Source organism: Chrysemys picta, chromosome 25, assembly GCF_011386835.1.
Source record: "Chrysemys picta bellii isolate R12L10 chromosome 25, ASM1138683v2, whole genome shotgun sequence".
Lineage (NCBI taxonomy): Eukaryota > Metazoa > Chordata > Testudines > Emydidae > Chrysemys > Chrysemys picta.
In genome coordinates this window covers 16,903,469-16,925,960 of record NC_088815.1, presented here as the reverse complement: position 1 = coordinate 16,925,960, position 22,492 = coordinate 16,903,469, and the positions used below count along the sequence as shown (strand labels likewise).

General features: G+C 37.0%; 1 protein-coding gene across 6 annotated transcripts in view; it reads right to left on the bottom strand.

Annotated features, from left to right (window-relative positions):
• The window catches only part of EPS15L1 (epidermal growth factor receptor pathway substrate 15 like 1), a 71,486-nt gene that overhangs the window by 2,598 nt on the left and 46,396 nt on the right, over positions 1-22,492 (bottom strand). For 5 of the 6 annotated variants that reach the window (XM_005279044.4, XM_065578372.1, XM_005279045.4 and 2 more), the window contains 2 exons: positions 20,551-20,683; positions 5,242-5,447 (listed from right to left, as the gene is read on the bottom strand). In XM_005279044.4, coding sequence (XP_005279101.1) covers positions 5,242-5,447; positions 20,551-20,683 — 339 coding nt within the window. The remainder of the gene's footprint in view (positions 1-5,241; positions 5,448-20,550; positions 20,684-22,492) is intronic. The other variant, XM_065578373.1, reaches the window with a different exon arrangement.

Here is a 22,492-nt window from a genome sequence, read left to right as displayed (position 1 = left end):
GAAGGGAAAAGCAGTGCATAGAATTCTAAATTTCACCTTTGGTTGAATCATATCTGTATAAACTGTGAATACCACCTCCCTGGTCCATAAGACAAGACATATCTTTGAATGCAGCACAATACATAGTTGCACTGACTTATTTTGCTACAGCATCCATTACAAACTTTGTCTTATCCATACAGGCCTCAATTCAGGAAAGCATATGCTTAACGTTAAATAATAAATATGCACTTATCTAGTTTATTATATGTCTCGAGTACATTTTCCCAAGAATCTACCTGTCCATTACACACTATATCCATGCTTCATATTATTTTTAAACAAACATATAAGATTCACATTATTAATTTGGACCTGCAAGAAATGTAATCTATGTCCAATTCTCTGATCTTTTTAGTTACACTGTATTTTATCTTTATGTTATCCTGGCTCTTGGCAGTTCTTCCTGCTATTACTGCTAAAAAACTAATGTCATGAAACCAAAGCTAGTAATACAAGCGCATTGCATCTTAGAAACTTGACTTTTGAAACCAAGAAACGCAGTCCATTCCTACTATAATTTATTTCACTGAAGAGTTGATAAGTAAGGCTTAAAAGCTCACTAAATTGTAAATATATGATTTTCAAGACAATGAGTGAAACCCTGGCCACAATGAAGTCAAACTACGTGGGGCCAGAATTTCACCAAAGTTTCCTAACATTCATAAGAAAATCCTAGGGATCGGAGTTAGGGTGAAATTATTGTTACTATAAAAGTTTTAGAGATATAATGAACTTCAGCTAATCACTTTTGGTCTCAGATACTTTTTCAAAATGTTGAAAAAATAAGTTTACCAGTGGTGTTCATTCCTTAGGATAAGATGCATAATTTCTAAAGACTTTTCTAAAAACAAACATGTTTATTTCATACATATCTGAAATCATGGTGTGTGGTTAGAAAAGCTTACTAAAAGAGTGAAGTGGATTCAAGACAAAGCAAATCTGGATTTCTGACAAGTGTGGAACTCTTGATGCTTGATTGACATTTTTACCTTATCATAAAGTGCTAGCATGATCAAACATATCATTTCAAAAGCATACTTTTGTATCAACATAAAGATCCCTATTTATTATGTAAGTATAATTTATAATCACCACCAGATTAAAAGAAGTTATTGTTTTTAGAATTTAAACAACATAAGAACAGCCATACTGGGTCAGACCAAAGGTCCATCTAGCCCAGTATCCTGTCTTCTGACAGTGGCCAATGCCAGGTGCCCCAGGGAGAATGAACAGAACAGGTAATCATCAAGTGATCCATTCCCTGTCGCTCACTCAAATTTTGATTGTACTTCTTAAATACTCAAGTCACATGGATCTGAAAGTTCAAGTCTGTCTAAATGAACCTTAAATGTTCAGTGGTGGAACGTATAACCTAACAATTCAATATCATCACTGTTTTATGTGCAGATTGCCCATAAAAATCCGTTTTACTGAGCTAAAAATAAATCAGTATAACATTATTATTGCTGTCCAGTTTTCAACAAAAGCTAATGTTGAAAGAAAGTTCTCACACGAAGATTTAATATGCATTATCACAAGGTATCTGAAAACACCACTCAAATAATAAAGTATTGATATATTTTTCAAAATATTAGAACAAGTACATTAATGGCCTAGTATAAGTAAAGGGAAGACAAATCATCTGCAGGAAAAATATGTCTAATATGTGACAAAACTCCATATGCATTGAATAAAGAGCAATCTTTGAGCTTAGTTCTGAATGCTCTGTTCCTTGAAAATGAAAACATGCTATCAATTGTTTGCAGTGGTGTTGTAGCCGTGTTGGTTCCAAGATATGACACACATAAAGTAAGTGAGGGAATATCTTTTATCGGACAAACTTCTTTTGGTGACAGGGAAAGATTGTCCCTTTGACCAGCTTCTGTTGGTGGAAGGGACAAGTTTTCCCTTCCACCAAAAGAAGCCTCACCTGGCTTGTCTTTTTCTGTTGATTGTAAGATGATTGGAATTTTGCAAAATATCTGAAAAACGAACTAACAAAATGTTTTGTCAGCTCCCAAGACTCACGTTTTATGACAATCCAAAAGTCAAGAATGCAATGGAATCACACTCATTAAATCCAATGGATAAGAACAACTCAGTAATTCAAACAACAACACTAGAATAACAATTAAAAAACTAAAGGAAATCCCCAGCTTCTCTTTGCTTGTAATCATGAAGAATTCCAGCTAATCAACATGGCAATTGCAGATCCTACAGCTCCACACTTCATGTCAGAAAACATACTGTAAATGGAATTGTTTGGAATTTTCATAATTGAGAAGAGGATCCTCCGACCAACAGATAAGCACAATCCTTTCCCTGGTTTATGAGATATCTGGGTTACTTATGACTTCACAAAGCAAGAGATGAAGCATTACTAAGTGTGTTAACGTGATCCTGTGTTGTACACAACCAGAAAGAAAATAATGTTGAATAGAACAGGGAAACAAATAAACCTCTCTTTTTAAAGGAGCACTTAGTGAAGAGATTTCTCAGGGCAATAGAGAGCATTTACAAATGCAAGCTTAAATTTGTTTCGTCTGACTAAATTCTGTCCAGCTACAAGAGTTAACCTAAGCTATGACCAGCTAAATGATAAATGGTTTTTCAGATCCTATTTTTTCTACTTTCCAAAGTTGATCCTATCTCTTACAACCCTGATGGCACAGGGGCATAAACACAAACTTAAATGGAACAAATGACACTGGTTAATCATTTGGTATAAATCACTGATGACTTACTCAAGCCTGACAACTAAGAAATATTTGTACTCTGTCAATACAATAATCACTGTTGGGTAACAGTCATTCCATTTTTATGCTTAGACATTACATCCTTGTTCCCAAAAACAGAAACTAAGAACCATTCAAAAAAAACTGCAGATAATGCAAGCTCTGTGTCTGACTTTTATTATGTCACCATTTTGTATACTGTCACAGAATTTAACTGTGTACCAACTTTCAACAGATTTTTGCTAATTATAGTAAAGTTTAATAATATTTTGAGCTTTGATATTTTCAAATAACTAAAGAATTGAGGGCAACTAAAAAAATATGCACAGAGGACCTCAGCTAAACATATATCAGGTAGGAGAATGATATGCATTTTACTGTGAATTGAAATACTGGGGAAAACTGTTTAAAATTAATACCACTTGAGACAAAACTTTTTAAATAAAAACCAAACACCTACTTAACAGTGAAATACGCCCACCAGATTTAAAAGAATAGATTGAGTTGGTAATTTTATTGTGTGGCAATGCAACCCAGAACAAAAAACTTAAACACATGAAAGAAAAAAGAAGCTGGAGGCTTTGTGTGGAACATATTTTCTATTCACCACCGGTAGCATTTAGAACAGCCATTCTAATACTACATTTGAAATCATTGTAAGTGTATCTGCCAACACTAGAAACAAAGTCAGGCTTTTTGAAAACCTGGTACTTACTCCAGGAAAGGCACTTGGCTTTGCTGTAAGACCTTCTGATCTTTTCTAATGGGGTGCAATATGGATGTTAATATACTGGTTCTACAAAACAGACCTTCGTTTGCTTTGTCTAACAAGGGCTTCTCTACATAAGAATGGCCCTACTTGGTCAAACCAAACATCCATCTAGCCCAGTATCCTGTCTTCCGACAGTGGCCAGCACCAGGTGCCCCAGAGGGAATGAACAGAACAGGTAATCATCAAGTGATCCATCCCCTGTCACTCATTCCCAGTTTCTGGCAAACAGAGGCTAGGGACACCATTCCTGCCCATCCTGGCTAATAGCCATTGATAGATCTATCCTCCATGAATTTATCTAGTTCTTTTTTGAACTCTGTTATGGTCTTGGCCTTCACAACATCCTCTGGCAAGGAGTTCCACAGGTTGACTGAGTGCTGTGTGAAGAAATACTTCCTTTTATTTGTTTTAAACCTGCTGCCTATTAATTTCATTTGTTGACCCCTAGTTCTTGTGTTATGAGAAGTAGTAAACAACACTTCCTTATCTACTTTCTCTACACTAGTCATGATTTTATAGACCTCAATCATATCTCCCCTTAGGTGTCTCTTTTTCAAGCTGAAAAGTCTTATTAATCTCTCCTCATACGGAAGCCGTTCCATACCCCTAATCATTTTTGTTGCCCTTTTCTGAACCTTTTCCAATTCCAATACATCTTTTTTTGAGATGGGGCAAACACATCTGCACATAGTATTCGAGATGTGGGCGTACCATGGATTTATACAGAAGCAACATATTTTCTGTCCTATTATCTATCCCTTTCTTAATTATTCCCAGCATTCTGTTTGCTTTTTTGACTGCCGCTGCACACTGAGTGGATGTTTTCAGAGAACTATCCACGACTCCAAGATCTCCTTCTTGAGAGGTAACAGCTAATTTAGACCCCATCATTTTATATGTATAGTTGGGATTATGCTTTCTAATGTGCATTACTTTGCATTTATCATGAAATACATAATCAGTAATTGAAACAAAATTCAACAACTAATAATTTTCACTCTCTCTCTCGTATATGTCTCTTTATGATTCATATTCCAGTGCATATAGAGAAAACATTGTGACAGGATTGTCAGAACTTTTTCACAAACAGTTACAAATACTATATGGAACCCTTTGTTTTAAGGATTTACTTTTCAGGATATGGTGAAACTGCTATATAAATGTCTTTCAACAATTATTTCTGAACTAACCTCGTTATCTCCATACTGATTTATACCTGCCTCTGGAGATTTCCATTACTTGCATCTGAAGAAGTGAGGTTCTTACCCACGAAAGCTTATGCTCCCAATACTTCTGTTAGTCTTAAAGGTGCCACAGGACCCTCTGTTGCTAATTATTTCTGAGGAATTTTTACATCCTGGCTTCCAAAAATCAATTACAAAACAGCCTCCATGCAACAAAAACAGTACACAGATTCTGCTACAAATATCTTGAGAGTAAAGGCACACTGTACTAAAATAATTTAAAAGAAAACAAACCCTTTTAAAATTGAATATCAAACTCAAAACTCCTTTATTATTGAGAGAAAATGCCTTTTTATACAGAAATATTAATACAGAACTACAATGGGGACAGCATGAAGGTATTAAGACAGAAGCCAGTGGACAGTAGGTTTGCAATTAAAACAAAAAAACTAAGTTTGCGGCAAGCAGAGCAGAAAGTGGTTTGCTCAGAGACAATGAATTAACTTACAGAGCTGAAGTCTGCAAACCCCAAGGAAGAGTCTTTAGAAGTTTTACTTGAAGAGGAGGGAGCAAATGGATCTTTTCCACTAAACGGGTCCCCAAACCCCTTTTTAGTTTGAAACGGGTCACTGCTTTCAGCCCCAAATGGCTGGAATGGATCATGGGGCTTGGTAAAATCTGCAGACCCGAGCTGGTTTACAGGAGTACTTTTACCTGGAAAGTTCAGGAGAAGAAAAAACAAGGAGAAAAAGAGAGGTTACCTACCATGGAAAATGCAAATCCCTAAGTAGGAGATTGTCCTTCATGCACTTTTACTGTAATATCATCCTTTCTTCTTGGAATGATCTAAAATTTAACCTGATATCACAGCACCCATTATCCCTGCAAAAGGTCTCAACAGTTGTTTCTCTCTTCATAGATTTTCATAAATGTTATTTATAAACACTGGCAATAAATTAATCTAGATTTATGAAAATACTATTGACAAAATGTAAAAAGATAGAAGACCAATATATAAAGGCATTTGATCACAAATATTTGTCAATTATGACTTGTACTTAACTTCGCTTGATTAAAGGTAGAGACATTTTAGTTTGATTTTGGGTCTTTCGTTAAATAAGAATGAGTACTTAGGGCCAGATTTTAAAGGTATTTAGGGACCTACTGCCTAACAACTTTAAAAATCTGGCCTTTAATGCTTTACATTTCCAAACACTGAACAATTATGTTAAACAAGCAGATTTTCATAAACAATTACTATTATCTGTATATGTATGTATATAAAAAAATTATATTATATTATATATATATATATAATTTTTTTTTCTTTTTCTTTTCCAGAACTGGTTCATCCATCCACATTTGCAGTGTACAGTATATGCACAATGAAGAAAATAAGTTGGTGAGGAAACAAAGAATTGTTTAATTGTGTTTGACTGTGTAACCCTTACCCTTGTTAAGCACTTATTCTTATAAGCATTGTCATTGACTTTAATGAAGTAAATGGGATTACTTGTGTAAGTGCTGTCAAGCCTGGATAAAGGTTCCATATTCTATCCTTGATATTAAATATGCATTAACATTTTTGCAAGGGCAATTTCCTGAGCTAAATAATAAACCAGATAAGAATAAAAACTCACATGGGCTCCTAAGCTAGCACTCCTCACAGATGTACAAATAAACCTTAACTCAGCTCCCCTAGAAAACAATATCTGACTTGACACTCCTTGGTATAAAAGTCAAATCAATTACAAAGTGCATGGAGAAATGTAAAGAGAACTCCAGGAAGAGATTCCAAATGATAAAAAACAGTACAAATTAGGGCTCATCAATACAAAACTTAGTTCACAGCAAGCTGGGGTGTAAATCTACCCAACACTAGCCTGATGTGCACTGTATTCATGTGGAATCTGCTGCTGTGCACTAAAAGTTCACAGTTTCTGTGCGCTCTGATCTACCTTGCTTTGAAACAGGAGTAGATTATGTTCTTGTCTACACAAGAAAAAAGCGCGCATTAATTCTTGGAGTAGTCCAGGATGGACCTTTTAGTGCATGGTAGGAGAGTCCACATGGATACTTAGGGCTTGCCTACACTCTGAAGTTAATCTGAATGAACGAAAGGTGTGAATTTAACATGAATGAGAGCGTCCACATAGGGGTTTAATGCAGAGTTTACATTAGAGGACTATATTAATATGAACTAGGAACCTTTTAGTTCACATCCACAGCATCCACACGGTGCAGCACTTTAGTCGGAACTGCAGGGCAGTGTAGACAAGCCCCAAGTGTTTGTATAGCCCTTTTTTAATGCCCTTGGTACATATAAAACTATGAATTCCAGACCTTCTTTATTTTCTTAAAGCTCTTTTATCCAAGTACCACATAGATCAAATTTTCCTTAGTTTATGAAATCTGATGGGAACAAAGACATTTACTATCAGCTACTGCTAAGAAAGATTAAGAAGACTAGAATACCTGGTATTCTCAGATGGTTTGCTCATTCAAAGTAGTAACCAGGCCCGCAAGATAAGGTCTATTTTGACTATTAAAATCATTTGTTTGGAATCATCCAGTCCTTTGAATTGTAACTTAATATGAGTTCTGTAATACATTCACTCCAGGACACCCTTATATAAAAATAAGAATTGAGTTCAAGCTCCAAGTATTTTAGAGGATATAAAAACATGCTTTATGATACGTAGGTGAGGCTGAGAGAGAGTCTTATGCCCTCTCAGAATGAACAGTGACTCAGTAGGAGGTGCTGATGACTATTATTCAGTGCACACAACATTTGGAGAAAATTAACTCAGATAACAACAGAGGCTGTCTCAGCTAAAAAATGTAATTCCACAACAATATAGTACTGTATTGTATGGTTCAGATTAATCTTATTTTCTTTTTACTGTTGACTATGTAAAAAAATGTAAAAATAGATTGTCAAAGCTTTAAAATTAACACATTCCAATGTTTACTTATATCAAAATCAAATATTTTCTAACATGTCACAGTCACTTGCCCTCATTAGCTGTACAATAAGTTCAAACTTTTTAAAAGTGAGGTTTTTTTAGTTATGTGAAGGCAACAAAAAAGAGGATTACAACACTTTTATGCAACCTCCATGAAACAGCAGAGGTTGCAAAAAACATCCCTCCCGCCCCCTAAACATATACTGGTTCCTTGAAACTTTCCAAACAAATTAGTATTAGAATAAGTATGAGAAATCTGATCCAAAAGGGAATTTATAAGATGCTAAAAAACATAGGTTAGGATGTAATAGGTTTTATACCCTTAACTACAGAGTTGCTACAGCAACAGTACCATTTTACAATGATTCTACATAAAGAGAACTCTTTTGGTATGCCATTTGAATTTCAGAAAGTTATAGCATCAGAAACTAGTTCCAGTAATTCATAGCCCATTGAAATTTTATTAATCTTTTGCATCTGCATTTCCTAGTAAATAGGGTGGAAAAATTAGCATCTTGACAAAAATACTTATTGACGACTCCTAAATATTCTGAAGTTGTTTATAAAGGTATAGAAAGATATTGCTGTTTTAGGCATTCTGAGACAATCAAAATCCCTGTACTGACAAGTGATATCTAATACTTAGTGGCGGTCAAAGAAGCTCATCATCTGCACTTAAAAAACCTGGGTACAATCACTGTTCAGAGAGTCCAGACTGAGGCTGAAAAAGAACATGGATCTCCTGCCCTTCAATTCTTTATAAGTGCCAAGGTATGGCAGAAAAAAATGGATTTGTTTGCAATTTTGCTAGGTTCTTCCTCTGATTCTGCTCATCCAGTTGGACCTTGAGGAAGAGTGCTCATGGCAAGTTCTTTATATTCCCTATGTTGCACTTCTAGTTAATACAACAGATACTGGATGCTGTTTATAAATGTCAACTTCAGGTTTCAGCCTCATGTTGGATATACTGGTCAGCCAATATATTTTTAAAAACAAGGCTGATCGAATCAGCAGATTGTCATCAAGGTAGGGAAATTACACAAAATATACAAGAATTAACAGCAGTATTTGCTTTCCTTACTTCTAATATGGACCTTCTTTCATGACCTTTGCCAGTTTCAGATTGTCTTTGCACTCCCCTAACCCCCACCTCATTATATTCATAACACATCCCACTCTTGGCCACATCTGATGGGAGATCTCTCTCTCACATACACCCATGCAAGTCTATTCATTAAAAAAATACAGAACTCTGCATTTGAAATATTACTGTTACGAGACAAAAATTGTCATTTGTTGAGTTCAACAGTCCAGGCTCTACAGACAAGAGGATCTAACATGCAAACACAATTTTATTTTTTAAAAGAATTAGTTTTGGCTACAAACAAAATTGGAATATTTAGGTTTTTGAGATTCAGGCTGTTCTTGAACAAGTCCCCTTAAAAGTGTTGGTTTTAGTTTGCTCTCTAACCCCAAATACTGGATACCATCAGCCAAATTCTCCTCAGTTGCACTTGTGCATTTCCATTTAAGTCAGAGGGCTGCAAGGATACACATGAGAGGAGAATTTGATCCTATAGCTTCTAATACCAAACCTCACTGGGCAGATTTGTAAAGAGGGAGCTTGCTCCATTTTAAGTAGTCTTTTCTTAGCTGTTAGATTTTCTGTTGCTGAAATCACTGTTTGGAATCAATAACTGGAATTGTGGTCCCAGGTCTTGCAACTTATTTGCTCACTAAAACTGTTGTTTCTAAACTGTCTGCTTTAATGTTTTGCATGAAGCCCCATGGTGGTTTCAGAGCACATGTGAAGAGCATTGGGGTTTCTTGTGCTTCATATTTAGCTCAGATCACAAAAGAATGAATCTGCTACAAAAGGAAGTGTCACTATGAATACTATGGAGTTACTGTTAACTCAGAAGTCTTCAATTTCACTTTATGTATGCTGTTTTCTTCAGTTTTTGTATTAAACAAACTGATCTCAAGGCAGTTTTAATTTGGTAATTTATTTTGAAGCAACACATGGCAAAGATGGAAAAGGCCTGCTTCTATCCTGCAACACCCTTTATAGGCAGTGCTCGCCTTGGATAAATCAATCCCAGTGACCACTTACAGGTGATCGATGTTCTCCAGAGAAGGCTCTTCTTGTGAAGGCCCTCCACCTGGCAAATATGCTCTGGTTCTGAAAGCTGGCAAATGTTTGCTTTATTGAATTAGGTCTTTCAATGTACTCGTTTCCTTCTTACCACTGCTCTCCAATTAATAATCTTATCATTGGCACTCAAATGCTTCCCTTTGTAATGCAGCATGTGCTAAATTCTGTATTGATTTATAGACAGTTGCACTAGGTACTTAAGTAAATGAACACACGGGGTGCACAGTATGTCTTTGGCCTTACACGTGTGCAATTACAAGAACCCAGGCTGGTACGAGAAGCATGGTGCAAATTTTTATACTAATACAAACAGACAAACCCCCCACCCCCCAAATTCCCAATAAAATTAACAGAACAAACCAAACAATGTTAACAGAAATATTGGTAAACATATGTTGTTAATGATGATTTAGTAAAGAGGACAGTTTCAACTTTGATTCCTTTGAGATTAAATAAATGTGCAGTTTTACAATCAAATTCATATAAGAAAATGCCTTTTCAGGTTTGGAAGTAGGAAAATGCAAATAAACATTTGCAGTTCTTTTTTATTATGTTAGTATTTTAGCTAACAGTTTCAGGGAAAAAAGCTTTACAAAAAGCAAAACAGGTCCTGTTCTGAAACCACAGCAGTTTCAGCAGTTACCCAAGTGGTGCACCTAAACCACACAGAGGACTCACTTCAGCAAAAGATGATGAACAAAATGGTTTACCACAGTAAATGCTGTTAACTTAGTAATGAACTCCACCCATACTAAGCGCTTATCTTAATTTCATACCCCAAGACCAGCTTTAAGGCAAGTGACATGGGTGGTTATTTAGAGGCAGCACTGGAGTTCAGGGTGAATATTTATTCTCAGTATCTTACTGAGGCAGCACTGGTGTAGTGTGCTATTATAGAATTTGGCTTATCAATGAAGCAGTAGGATGGAGTAGCAACACATTTATGCAGAAGTGAAGACCTTGATCTTTTCTGTTAGATTTTGTTAGATTGTCCATTTAGGGTCTGAGCCTAACATTTCTCTCAGAAATACAAAAACAATAAAAAAGATATTTTACTGTATTACACAATAAAGAGTGTGTGACCACATAATTATAATAATGTATATACACACGCGCACACGGGGTAGAGAATTAAGATTACACATATCACATTAAATTTAGCAGAGCCTGATTTAAGCGCTTATATATACACAACTTTAAATGTACCCGAAGTAGCTTTTTGAGTGAAACTTTCTAGGGTGGAAAAAATAATAAAGAGTAGAAGGTTCACTATCCAGGATTTCAGATTTCTGCTAGTTTGTAGAAAAATTGGCAGTAATGAGTATAAAATCCATAATTTGGACACTACTTGCGACAGTACCTGGATTTCTGTCTCATACAACTCAGATATGCAAGAGGAAGCCCCATTCATGCAAGCCTTGGGGACTATAGAGTTTGTAAAGTGCATCACAGCATGGCTCCTCCTTAGCACTTTACCAACTGCTCAGTAGTCTGTCCTAACTTGTTTCTAAGCAGCTAAATTATCCATCCAGACCACAGACGTGGAATACATCTTTCCTTAGCTGGCCACTTTACAAGCTTATAGAAAAAGGAGTACAAATGGACTACACATTTTCAGTATGTGATCATAACTCAGTAAAACCAAAACTAATTTTTTCAGAACACTCAGACATTTCTCCTCAGCAAAGGCTATTTCCTTGACATATTTCAGACTCTCAACTATTTTGGCTGTAGAGCTGTTCATAAAATGAAAAAAGTATATATACACATTTCCCTCCCTCTCCTTGTACTCAAAATTTTTGTAACCGCTTTTACTTAAACTTAACAAAACAAAACAGGCACCCCTTTGAAAGACATTAGACTTGAAAAAATTATCTGGAAAAGTGAAAATTTCCAAAAGTTATGAATCTTTGAAAAGAGGAGGTTAGAACAGAAATCATTATGCAACCTTGACTGCAAGTTGTTACTGCTGTATCATTTTGTTATGATGGGGAAAAATGAACAGGTAAATTATCTTCTGAACAACTTGCTTCATCAGTTAGTACTGAACTATCATCTTCAGTGTAAGAGATCACCATAAACAACAGAATCAAAACGTGAATGGAATTTCTAGTTTGTGGCTGGGCCAGCTGCTCCACACATGAGTCACTTATCCTACACAACAAGGGATGCCTGTATTGTAACCTAACTGTCAGGTCTTCTGGAAGTCATGAAAAAAATATGCCTTCCTGTCAGTCACCAACTCTAAAGCTGAGGTTCCTGCTCACAGCCGCAAAGGAGGAGGAATTGAGATGACTGGGCACCACCTTTTTATAATCATAGGCACCAACTTACAGAGCCATGAGCAGGCATCCACGCTATTCCAAACATGCATCCAGAAGGTTCCAAAGCTCTGCAAAACCAGAGGTACTTAGCTATGAGTGGGAATAAGGTCAATACTTTTTTTGGTTGAGGACCTATTTAAATAAAGCCATTTTATATTCTTCCTGCCTCCCAAAAGGAAGCCATCCATCCATGTGGTTTGAATAAACACAAGTAAATAAAGTACTGCTGCAAGTAAAGAGGAACATAAAATTTTAGTATTTGCTTTTGTCTGGTTAATCAATTTGCTCAGTGTAAATTCTTTATTTCAACTATACTACATAATTAATAATTAATTGTTTCACATCGAAAACAAGTATTGTCTTCTTAAAAGTAATCTGAAGAAATACATAGGCCAAATCCTGTGCCGAGTGATATTGCATTGGATGCAAGTCAGCAAAGAATTTAGCCTAAATAATAAAAATCTGATAAGAGCTCAGATAAGCCTTTTGTATTAAGTGTTCAGGCAATTAAGATTTTTATTAAAAATATGGCTAATTTTTAAGTACATTAGGCTAATGTATCCACAGGACATATAGCATTCAACCTTGGTTTTCAATATTTTACCAAGAAAGTCAACAAAATTTTGTCCTAATTTCCATCCAATTGAGAGAGATAGGAGAGGAAAAAACACTACTAAAAGTGTTTTGTGCAAGGCAAAAGGCAGTGCTGACCTAAGGTCCTTACCCCTTTTGTACACCGAGAGTACTAAATCCTGAACTATTTTTACAGGTTTAAAAGTTTTAGAAGATGTCAAATAGTCAAACCATAAAATACCTTAGATTTAGAGAAGTGACATTTGAAAAATAGCTATATTTATCATTAACATAAAGGAGGAGGAAGCTGCAAATATAGAAGAGAGCAACCAATGTCAGAATGGTTTAGATAAACCTGATATGTATATACACCTCTATCCTGATATAACATGACCTGATATAACACTAATTTGGATATAATGCGGTAAAGCAGCGCTCCAGGGGGGCAGGGCTGCGCACTCCGGCAGATCAAGGCAAGTTTGATATAACGCGGTTTCACCTATAACGCGGTAAGATTTTTTGGCTCCTGAGGACAGCGTTATATTGGGGTAGAGGTGTATATACATACCAATACATCTCTATTCATTCGTCCACTATAGCTCCTGTGTTCACATTTTCTCTCAAGAGAAATTCACACTTGGGATGTTAAAACTGGTATATCTGCCCCCTAAACAGCCCATAAGAGCCATGTAGCATATGAACTGAACAATAATGGAAACAGCTGATCCTAGGGACTGACTATCTTCCCACACCTCCAGCTCTTGGGAGCTCTTTTCTGTGGTTGACATAACCTGTTCCAACTAACTTACATGTGTTGAAGCTACGGCAAAGCCCCTGTCTTCAGTGTTAGGGAAGTATCTTTCCTGCAGATGATGGAATAATGTACACAACTGAATTTGGAGTTTGCAGAATAGTCTGATAAAAATATGGTTTAAATTGTATTTAAAAGATTGACACATTTTTTACACATTGCAAAGTTCAGATACCATCTGCATTCATCTGCCAGTTCAAGAGGTGAGTAAAAGGTCACATAGGACCTGATCCAGATGCTACTGAAATCAATGGGAGACTTTACTGCCTTTATTGGTAGTAGGATAGGGTCTTAATGCTTTGAAATTGAAAGAAATGTAAAAGAGTCTCAGAATCAAATATGTTTAATAAATCTGCTTTGGAAAGGTCAATTATTTATTTTATTGTCCTTGTAAGCTCTGGTCCTGAAAAGGGATTCAATTATGCAGACCTTAATGCTGTCACTGAATCCTGTTGAAGCCAACAGAGCGCCAACAAGTTGATCCCTTTGAAGGATCAAGGTCATACCTAGTTGAAGCCAGCTCAGCGGGAGGTTCACAGTTTTTGTCTTCTCAGGATTTCTTGTGATATTTTGACAGCTCAGAAATAATACTAATTATAAGAACAACGTGGGAACGGAATTAAAGTCCTTCACTCAAAGGCAGAGGTGCTAACCACTAACCTTTGAGATACCAGTTTATAAATACAGTTTCCATAGTAGACAAGACTCACAGATACAGAATGAAAAAAAATCTAAAATCTTGGCTAATTTCTCTGGCTACGGTGCGAGTCTATAGTTTTAAATTTTACCAAGCATATATAAAAGTAAACAAAATATATGGCATCAACTAGTCCACGCGAATGGGAAGTCCCACTTAATATTTATTTAAATATCTATATTTTTAAACAAATGATAGCCAAGCAACTTGTATTTAACACTGAGTTTAACACTTACTCCCTTGAATTCTAAAATATTATGTGATATTTTCCAGCTATTTGTTACTTTGTTCCAATAAAACATGGAAGCGTGGCATACTAATGTCAAATACATTATCGCTGCAGATGTCAACAGTTAGTACATATAAAAATAGATTAGTTATTGAGACACAAGACATTTAATTCAAATTCCAAATTTACAAAGGAGAGAAAACTAGAGAGATCAGAAATTATTTTTAAAAATTAATATTACAGGCATTAATTTATACTGCATGCTATATCAATAGCCATTTGTAAGTAGAAGGCACATTTATAAATAGATTACATTTTTATTTCAAAATGTTATGATTTTTATATTCTTTCAAGGTTAAAAAAGTCACAATCACTATAAGCAAGCAATAAAAATGTAGAAGAGGTTGAAGGTTACACACTGGTTAGTGGTGAAGGTTCTTCCACTAATATCACTGGTTAGAAGTACTGTTAAAACCACAATGTGGAATGCATGGTGCTGCATTTAAAGGAAGTGGGTAAGGGTGGGGTAAATGCAGCAGGTCCCACGATCAAAGCACTAGAGTATTGAATTTTACTTATAACCCAATCACTGACACCCACACAGGAACTTCCTGTACTTTAAAAAAAATCTGTTTCTCTCTTTTTTGCAATCAACAACTTTTACCTAGAAACTAGTTAGCGGTGAACACTGACTGATTTCAATCTGCAGTTCATTGCAGAAAACATGTAATTGTTAATCTGTGAGAACCTGCAGACAGCACATTTTAACTGACAGGTTTCAGTGGATCAGCTTTTAATTTCCTCCTTTTTTAATTACAGGTAAGTTCTACAGGATCCAGTACTAGCATAAGAAATACACAATGCCTTAAAGTTTGTAGCACTCAGTGTTACTAATCAAAGAGCTACTTACAACAGGAGAATAAAAGATAAAATTAAGTATATTTGTGAATCTACAAATGATATCAAGATAGTAGAAGGATGTTCTAAAAGCATTTACAATACAATTCAAATTGCTCACCTATGGCACCTTTCATCCAAAATATCAATGTAATTTACTGTCTATTAGTCAACAATGAACACAACCCTGATTTGCATTGAACAGGCAAAAACTAACTCTGATAGCCCCTTAAACTAGGCTCAGGGACAGGTCCTCCTTTTATGTGTGTGGGATAAAAATAAGGCTAATAAAGGACAGTCTAAGAAACAACTTTAGGGAAACAATTTAAAGAGGTTCTTTTAAAAAGTGGGGAGGGATGAAATTATATGGATTTTGGGGACCTGCACTATAGGGCCCATGACAGTATGCTGTGTTTGCCTGCCCTTTTCAGATGCAAGAGCAGTGACCCCAAACAATGGACTATATATGAGCAGAAATACCTGCCAGTACAGTACAGTGGGAAGCAGTGAATTTTAAAAAGATTTGGGGGTCATGGTGAATAATCAGCTGAACATGAGCTCCCAGTGTGACGCTGTGACCAAAAAAGCTAATATGATCCCGGGATGGATAAACTGAAATCTCAAGGAGGAGGAGAGAGGATATTTGACACTGGTGCCACTGCTGCTGAATACTGTATCCAATTCTGGTGTCCACACTTCTAGAAGGATGTTAATAAATTGGAGAGGGTTCAGAAAAGAGTCTTGAGAATGATTAAAGGCGTAGAAAACATGCCTTATAGCAAAAGACTCAAAGAGGTCAATCTATTTAGCTTAATAAAGAGAAGATTAAATGGTGACTTGATTACAGTCTAAGTATCTACATGGGGAACAAATATTTAATAATGGGCTCTTTAATCTAGCAGAGAAAGGTATAACACGATCCAATGGCTGGAAGTTGAAGCTAGACAAATTCAGACTCAAAATAAGGCATACATTTTTATTGTGTAACAATAAATATGGCCTGTGTTATACAGGACACCATACTAGATGATCACAATAGTCCCTTCTGGTCTTGGAATCTAATTATCCATTTACATGTATAAATATGTCTTTTTACAGGTGCATTTCTGGAGACCCCTTTGAAATCCCTTACCAAAGACAGAAGATCAAGGAGAGTCTAGTGACAGTACTCACGTATCACAGTGACAGAGAGCATTCCAGTTTCAAAGTAATTTATGTTTAATGAGATATAATGGGAAATTAATACAAGGGGCGTGATTAAATATAACTAGTTGAACACAGGCTATGGATTCGTTATAGCAGAAAGTTCACCAAGAACAAGATACAGTCTGAGGGGGCACATCAGGTGATTCTGAGCCAGCCAGCACAGATCCAAAAGTGGATATCAGACCAGGCTAGATAATGAATGTGCTGATTCACTGCATTTCTAGGGCAGCCTCCACAAGATGGGCTCCAACACTCCTTAGACAGAAACCAGTGGGGAAGGCAGTAGTGACATTGCTGCTGGCCTCTGCTGGGATGAATCACAGGGACAGGGGCAAGCCAATGCATATCACCCCTGTGCCTGCAGAGGTGAATCTGGCACAAGACCAATTTTGCACAAATCAGTTCAGTTCAAGTAGAAATCATAGTGTTTGTGTCCTCTAGCTAAGGACAGCTAGAGACCTTTTATTGGTACTTTATTTTTTCTGAATAACGAAGGGATAAGGTACATACAAACCACGTAAGTACTTTTCAAACAATGTTCGTGTGTTTGTCTTATCAACTACATGATAAAGGAAGAGTATAAACTGACAGTAATAAGACCAAGTTTTAGATTTGTCTGATCTGAACTGATATTTGTTCACCTCTTAGAAAGATCTTTACCACATACATGTTTTTGAATTAAACGGACTAACGAGCAAGGTAAGAAACAACGGAAGTTCCTCTTCTGTTACTTGTTTTGTGAACAGGATTTCCATCATAACACTCATTTGTATCTCTTGCAAGCAACACAGAACATTACTATGTAATTTCTCATGTTTTAAGAAACCACTGATGATTGCCAGTGTGGAAGGAAGGGAGGAGTTTAACTGTGCATTAGTATGTGAGGCTCACTTGCTTTCCAAAAGAACAACTTTATTTCCTCTATAGTCTAACAGAAGAGCATTGCTCCTGGTAAATTTTCTGTCTTCACATAACAGGAGAAATTCAGATACTTAAGATGCTACTTTTTCAAAAAGCTAAATAAAAGCAATGTTCTCTTGTCTAAATTCAAAATAAATTCAAATTAATGTAGCCTATTACAGCTGAAAATATAGGAAAAATAGGCAGTACTCTAAGTCAACCACCTTCTAAGGTAGTCTGCATAAAAACTTTCTTTGGGGAGGAGGAGATACAAATCAAGGTAATATCTTTGACTGCATTCCCTGTCTTTGTTAGAATTACACTGTATTTACTAGGAATAATCAAGTTTAGGCAAGGAAGACATGGAAAGAAGCCACACTTAAAAAAAACACTAAATACGCCTCATCTGTATTATCTGTTGGCCTCATTCCACTTTACAGATCCCTTTTAAATTTTGAATTATTTTGTTCAGACCCTTTTCCAGAAAGAAAGATCAAATACAATATTCTCTAATCAATAACATACTTCCTATGAAAACTGACAAAAAAATACAACACTTCACCACACGCAGCATTCTAGATGGCAAAGAGATTACCTTTTGTTGCACAGTATATTCTCTCTCACTGCTCATCAGTGTTCTGGTGGTCTATTTTATTATATATGTAATGTATTATTATTTCTATTTTAAATTCTTGGAAGGCTCTTAGATACTATGGTGATAGAGACCCTATAAGTAGATAGTTATGGGATTAACTGCTTCAAGGACCTTGCTAAAATTACTCAATCCTTTTTGATGGTCAGTATTAATCAATACTCAGACCTGCAATGCTCCAAAATGCCTTATCAATTGGAAACCAATTTTTTTAAGTATCTAACAGATCCTTCTGAGGAGTAAAACCAAAATGGCAGCTGAAAACTAGTGTTAGAAGATTTAATGGCTGCTTTAATGCAGGATTCCATAAAGGTGGCAAGAATTAAATTTATTCCACTGTTTGCGTAAAGATTTTGCTTTATTAAATAATACTTCCCGAACACTGATTTCAGTCTGGGGATACAGGCATGGTTTACAACAAATGAGAACCTACAGTACCATCTGGAGTACATCCATAAGGGTGCTGCCTCTTTTTAAGTGGGGAGGTAGAGATTAGCTAACCTGCAGTGCCAACCAAATGAGCAATTCTGCTTTGTAAGTTGAATAGGTGTGAGAACTGGAAAGCTAAAGTGTCAGACAAGACCAAAATGTAATGTAAGGGAACTGGATGACCCACACTTAAAACGTATGGGGGTTACTGTGGCAGACTGACAATTTCCTGCAATATCCTAAATGAAATTTATTGAATTAAGTGAAATCTTACTGAATGAGGTTTAATATCTCTGGGTTGATTATTTAAAAATGTAATTGTGTATGTGCTATTGTGGAATTGTATGCAACTCCTCTAAGAAGAAGGGGATGCTAATATAATTCCTCCAGTTATCAGCCGTTTGAAGCCAGCCCCTGGAGAGATATATGCATATACCAATTAAACTGGATTTTCCAAGGACCAACAGACAAAGAAAAGCTTTTTGGATAAACAGCCTTATCTTAAACAGGCTCAGGGCTGCCTTCTTGATCCAGCAAATGGATAGAACCTCTCATGGAGGGCCCCCAATCCTTATGGAAATATTAGAAGGACCTGGCCTACCAAGGCCCCTTAAGGAATACCGTAGCTGAAGTCGACATATCTTATTCCAACTTACCTCCCGTCCTCATGGCGCGGGACTGACGGCCGCGGCTCCCCCGTCGACTCCGCTACCGCCGCTAGCACTGGTGGAGTTCCGGAGTCAACGGGGAGCGCGTTTGGGGATCGATATATCGCGTCTTAACGAGACGCGATATATCGATTCCCGATAAATTGATCGCTATCCGCCAATACAGCGGGTAGTCTGGACGTACCCAAGTGCTTACTCTGAGCTGAAGCAATGATGAACTTGAAACCATAAATTTCAAGGTGAGGTGTTGAAGGACTGGTCTTGCCAGAGCCCATGTTAGAATTAGTGTGATCTCTGGTAAGCTTATTAGCATGCAGATAGGACCTTTTATTGTTTTTAATATGTTTTCTCTGTAGTGCTTTTACTTTAAGAATAATATAGCGTGCTTAAAAAGAGCTGTGTGGTATCTATAATTGTGAGGAATCATACTCTTAACCATCTCTGAAGAGAAAGCAAACTAGTGTGTTTGGGCAGCTGGTCTCTGCTGGGAACAACACAGTAAAGGCAGGGAACAGTGCAGCCTGGAAATACCGTGGTCAGAAGGGAGTCAGACGCAGGTCTCCGCCGAAGAAAGGCAATGGCTGGGGAGCTAGAACCCTGAGAGTGGGTGCCTTGCTGGACTATTGAGGGGAAATACACATTCAGTTGTCCTGAACTGTGACAGTTACAATATCTATCCTGATCTTGTAAAATGCTCGTTACCATAGTAAAAAAAAGTATTTCTAGAAATTCTGGATGCTTGACCCATACATTTTTATGTTACAGAAAATCTGGTGCCAGAGTTTAGAGACCAAACTGGAAGCATGTTTGTGTCAGGATTATGCTTTTTTCTGTGAGCTAACCAAAAATGAAATATACCACAGCTTGATAAAAGTGGACTTGAAACTAACAGCTATGAAGTGTCTCCCATTTGTAAAACAATTTCACCAGCATCTGAATGGCTTAGAAAATGAAATCTTGGGACAGCAAATGATCTGAAGCGGAACAACATACTAAAACAAGGTTTATATTTTTAGCTCAACCTATACAGTAGATTCATTCGCATTTAGGTATCTCTCAAACAGAAACTGACCCATACACTCAGAAGCACCTCTGAACTGAATTAATGCAAAAATGTGTAGACACATCTTGCCATTTACTGAAAATCTGATATTTAGTCCCAACTACTGCAGGTCTGAATCAGCTACTGATCTTCTTAGAATTTGGGCTGACCGAGGTCAACAAGACAGAAAATCGTAAATTCCTCTTTATCTTGACAAAGAAGATGGGAAAACTGGGGGAATTGGCTACTAGGAAAAAAATGTACTTACCACTAGGTGGCTTGGGTCGTGGAGGAACATTTTTCTTCGGTGGGAGAGCTGGAGTGTCTGGCTTACTTTTAAAAGGGTCATCTGAGAATCCCATCCCTCCAAAAGAGGAGGTGAAAGGGTCTGAAGCTGTGGGCTACGAGATAAAGGAAAGGTAAACATATGCAGATAGTGAAGATGACCTGTTAACTTTATAGAAAGTAACTGAAAATTATTAACTCCTGTTTGAATTAACTCAGAAAAATGATAAGGAGTAAAATTCACAAAAGCACCTTAGAATCATAGAATATCAGGGTTGGAAGGGACCTCAGGAGATCATCTAGTCCAATCCCCTGCTCAAAGCAGGACCAATCCCAACTACATCATCCCAGCCATGGCTTTGTCAAGCCTGACCTTAAAAACCTCTAAGTGACTAGGGAGTCTGAGTTCCATTTTCAAAAACACCTAACTCCTAATAATTTTCATTGGTACTTAGACCTTAAGTCACCTAAGGCACTTTTTACAATTTTTATCCCTAGAAAAATCCTGACAAGAGAGAAAGGGCACTTGGGGAATAATAAGGAGAAAGAATGGGAGATAAAACTGTATTTTAATCCTATTTTTATCTTATCTTTCTGTACAGTAACTAATCTGTATTTGGAGTAACCTCTACCTTGATATAACGCTGTTCTTGGGAGCCAAAAAATCTTCCCGCGTTATATTGAACTTGCTTTGATCCACCGGAGTGTGCAGCCCTGCCCCCCCCCAGAGCACTGCTTTACTGCGTTCTATCCGAATTCGTGTTATATCGGGTCGCGTTATATTGGGATAGAGCTGTACTGAATGCAGTAAAATGTACTCAATGTGTACATACCTATTGAAAATTTCATATATAAAAAAGGACTATTTCACAGCTGTCACATCACAGCTTTTATACATCACAGCTTTTATGCAGCAAAGAGTCCTGTGGCACCTTACAGACTAACAGAAGTATAGGAGCATGAGCTTTCATGGGTGAATACCCACTTCTTCGGACATGCATCCGAAGAAGTGGGTATTCACCCACGAAAGCTCATGCTCCTATACATCTGTTAGTCTGTAAGGTGCCACAGGACTCTTTTCTGCTTTTACAGATCCAGACTAACACGGCTACCCTTTTGATACTTGACACTTCTTTTATGTTCACATACACACACACTTGTTCCTAAGGGTTTGTCTATACATAGAGTTAGTACATGGCAAGCTGGGGTGTAAATCTCTAGTGCACTAACTGACCCCATCGACCCTTCTACTGCACACTAAAAGTTCTGTAGCATACAACCCTGCCAGAACAAGAGATGCAAAACCTGCAGACATATTTCCACTGCTACAATGATCATCCCAAACACACCTCTCAAGATCCATGGACCCTACACATGCCTATCACAACTTGTGGTGTACCTCATCCAGTACACTAAATGCCCCAACTACTATGGGGTGAAACAAGACAATCACTACGCTCTCGAATGAACTCACACAAGAAAATGATAAAAGAGAAGAACACCCTATCATCTGTGGGTGAACACTTTTCACAAAATGATCACTCTATATCTGACCTATCAGTCCGCATCCTGAAAGGAAACCTGCATTGCAGTTTCAAAAGAAGAGCCTGAGAGCTTAAATTCATTACTCTGCTAAACACTAAAAATCATGGACTAAACAGTGACACTGGATTTATGACTTATTACAACTATCTGTAACCCACTAACCCCCCCTTTTTGTCCTATGACTGCAGAGGGGTTAACAGGCCATTCTACCTTGAGTGGTCCCTTATAATATGTGCTAACTACTTATTCTAAACAATCTGTTCCACCTTTCCTAGGCCTGAAGACAACCTCAGTAAGTTTGTCTACACAGCAAACAGACACCAGCAGCTGAGCAGTGCCAGCCGACTCTGGGTTGCGGGCAGGGGCGGCGAGTTGTATGG